Source organism: Mastomys coucha, unplaced genomic scaffold, assembly GCF_008632895.1.
Source record: "Mastomys coucha isolate ucsf_1 unplaced genomic scaffold, UCSF_Mcou_1 pScaffold2, whole genome shotgun sequence".
NCBI lineage: Eukaryota > Metazoa > Chordata > Mammalia > Rodentia > Muridae > Mastomys > Mastomys coucha.
The window spans coordinates 16,984,131-16,987,896 of NW_022196902.1; the positions used below are offsets into that span (position 1 = coordinate 16,984,131).

The following is a 3,766-nucleotide window of genomic DNA, read 5'->3' on the forward strand; positions in this document are numbered from 1 at the left end:
ACCAGCACTGTTCTCCTGCCTGCTCTAACTGACCATCTTTTGAATGAGCATCCCAACACTGAGCCACAAAGAGATCTGAAATTGGGCTCAGCATGTGCACAGGACTCACAAATGGGGAGATGTGACTTCTCTCGTTGAAAAAAAAATTTGTTTGAAATTGTGTATTATGTCTATGGTAGAGATTTCAAAATGCCTCTCTCTGGGTATCTCATGTGTCTCCTATGTACACATAAGTTGCGCTGTGTAGAAAGGATCCGCTGACTAGATGGGAATCCCCCTCTGTAGCTACTTTTAAGAGTATGAAATATGTTCTTACTGTTTCAGGAGCTCTAAGGAATCATAACGTCCATCATAATCAAAGTCAAACACGGGACCACTGACAACATTGATGCCATTCCTTTCTCGGGCGTACTTTTGCAGTAGGGTGTCATGAAGGTACTGCCATATAACTGAAAAATGAGAAGATGCTTCAATTTCAAAAGAACGGCATGCCCTGCCAGTGTGAACTGTCAAGTGGCGCAAAGCAATGCTCGTCTTTGTAATAACTGAAGACTAGGTCAAGATTGGCTTCAGTCTTGCTGCCAAGCCCAGAATGTTTGATTCATCTTTGTCTTTCAGAAAGACTAAAGGGCAAACATGGATTCAGCTCTATCTCTGTGCTCAGAAATATGCACCTTAAGCTGCAGTAATGATGGCGTCTCAACAATGAGCACCAAAGAAGCACAAACCATGAATCAGACTCACTCCTCATAACTGAACTTGTCCTCTGAAATATATACATGTGTTATAGACAAAAATTCAAATAAAATGTCCTTATCTGTAGTATATTTTATATTCTATATCATAAGTTTACACAGGAATGCCTATTTACTCTTCTAGAAATCAAATATACTGAAATAACTAAGAATACTATGAAATCTATTCATTTTTAAAATGAAAATAATTACCCAAACTCATTTAAATAAGGAACCATACTGAAAGCTGATGTATTAGTTTATGGATTCGCTATATAACTATAGAGAACATATCATATACATTTTTTGCCAAAAATGCTTACAACATATAAATACAAAGCAAACATATACTAGAATATATCTCTTAGTATTTATAGAATTTATTCTATAAATAAATTTATTCTACATGAATGCATTTGATTAAGTACACATTTAGTCAAAACTATAAATTATAGTACATAATGACTAAATCTACACATACTGAAACCATCGTTAAAGGTTTTTACCTTGAAAACTCTGATACATTGGCACTATATTAGAAGTAAGCAACGCTTCAGAATATATTTGACTTGAAACTCTATTTAGTCCTGTGAAGAAAAACAGAAAAGGACTCTTTCATACAGCATGAAGAATGTTTTGCAGTTCTTGGGGTGGAGAATAGCAGTTAGCGGAGAGTCAGACGAAGCCTGTAAAACCTGTCCAGGTTCTAGCAGACAGGAAACACAATACATTTGCCCGAGTTCCTTAGAAAAATAAAAATGTCAACTCATTTCTTTGTGCTGATCACTAAGCAAAGAAACACAAATGTTAATAACCTTGAACCATACCTTTTCAAACTTTTACCTTACCTCTTTTATTTCAGCTGAAAGAGTATTGTGTTTATAAATTTCTCAAACTTTTTTTTTTTACAGCCAAAGGAAGAAAGTTCAGAAGTTCTGGTTTCAGCACAATACCTACCACCCAGAGAAACAACCCACGAGTCTGCCCCAGCATGCCACACAAGGCTTCTTTGTGTAAACTGAGCTAGGACTTGCTCTATTGTAGTCCAATGGCCAAGTGTAGTCTGCAGGAACTTACTCAGGGCTTGGACACCTGGAATCTTGATTTTTGCCTTTTAAGGCTGGCCTGAAAAAGTATTGTTAAGGGCCTGGTTGGGCCTCAGTGGAAGAGGATGTGCTAGTCGTATTGTGAACTGATGTCCCAGGGCTTCCCCTTCTCTGAGGAGAAGGGTGGGGGTAATGGGGGGAGAGTTTTGTGAGGGTGCGGCTGGGAGGAGATGTGGGAGGTAGGTTATCTCCTTCCTAAGAGGTAGATACAGCCTTTCACTTCCAAGTTTTCCGGGAAATGTAGGGAAAAGACAGGCTTCTGCCTGAATCTTTCACAAGGTCAGTAACTCCCCAAACACACGGCATACAGTGAATGGGACATTCAAGGCTCAGACAAATGCAATGTTTTCCCAATTATGTTCCTAATGTATCACTTTCACTAATTAATAAAAAAAAGGCTCCACACAGTGCCACAGAATACATGGAAGATATTTCTCACTAATATATTTTATTACTTTCATTATTGCTATTATTAATTTGGTGCTGACACTTGGCCCAGGGACTCCTACATGCTAGGAGAGTTCTCTAGGAGTAAGCCACACTGACAGACCCATGAGAACAGACCCAAGCTTTCTCTAAGCAAGCAGAGAGAAAAGCTCGGGAAAGGAAAAGCTGCTATGAGGCCGAGGTGAGGAGGTACTTACTCGGTGGCATGAGGAACCCATAACTTAGTTTAGAATTGCTTTTATAATAGGAACATTTATGCACTGGGCTAAGGGGGATCCGAAGGTCCTGGTACAAACAGTTGGAAAATTCATCTCTGGAGAACTGGTCCTGAGGAACAAATGGTGGAGAGTCAGCAGGTATCAGGTGTGGAGCAGAGACTTAGAGGCAATCATCATTGCCCCCTCATAGAGGCTTGACTCTCTTCCATTTCCCTTCTGTCTATGGATATTTTCTGTCTAAAGCACAAACACATTCTGCAGTGGGAAGACTATCAATCCCTATATGTGCAAGTGTCTTCTGCTGCGGTGGTTATGTTTTATTTATACAGTTTTAAATGTTGTATGAGATAAACAGTCTATTTCCAATATGTTTTCTCCATCTTCCATATCTTAAAATACAGCCAAAAGTTTCTGAGAGAGAGAAAGAGAGAAGGGGGGTACACAGCAAGGGAAAGCTCTCTCGGGGGTCACAGTGAAAGGGACTTCACATAGCTTTGCTTAGGTAAGAAAACCAGAATCAAACAGAATGACCTTCACAAATTACAGCAGTAAGCTACAATAAATGCCTGTGCATACCAAACATGGTGAATGCTACATACTACAGGGGGAAGAAAATGACTGAAGGTCATCTTCAAACATGTTTTAAAATGCTCAAGAAATTTTGCACAACTGTGAATGTCTATAAAAATGAGTATTTTATAGAAATTATATACATATATCTCTATCTTTTTATGTAGTACTCTCAGAGAGTATCAACACTAAGTTTATTTATTAAGCCTAACTCCTTCCTTCAATGGAGTTCTCTTCAGTCCCTTTGCAATCCCTTAAGGGTATTTTTATGGCTCACCAGTCACCCATGTGGCTTCTTCACCATTCTCCATCCATTTACCCACGGGGCTGGAGTGAGGGATGATGTGAAGCTGATTCTGGGATATCTGTACATGAGCCTTTCAAGACCCCACTCCTCTGTTAGGGGCAGAAAGATGCAAATGCCTGCTGGTCCTCCAGTGCTGGGGTTCTCAGCTGAATGAGGGGCAGCAACTGGACAGAGCTCTCATGGGTTCCTTTAAATTTGGTCAGTTGGAGACAACCCATGTGCTCAACCCAAGTGAAGCCATGCCTTCTTTTCAGGAAGAGTAATTGTGACCTATTGCCAATCTGATTTCCTAGGACTATCAGAGTCACATAATATTAAAAATAGGAGGGTAGCCGGGTGTGGTGACACAAGCTTTTAATCCCAGCACCCAGGAGGCAGAGGTAG

At 40.0% G+C, this 3,766-nt stretch overlaps 1 protein-coding gene across 1 annotated transcript in view; it reads right to left on the reverse strand.

The window, feature by feature from the left end:
- Positions 1-3,766, reverse strand: part of Enpp1 (ectonucleotide pyrophosphatase/phosphodiesterase 1) — a 145,780-nt gene that overhangs the window by 18,307 nt on the left and 123,707 nt on the right. Inside the window, 2 exon segments of the mRNA XM_031380749.1 lie at positions 1,241-1,321; positions 2,485-2,664. Of these exon segments, the coding sequence (XP_031236609.1) occupies positions 1,241-1,321; positions 2,485-2,664 (261 nt within the window).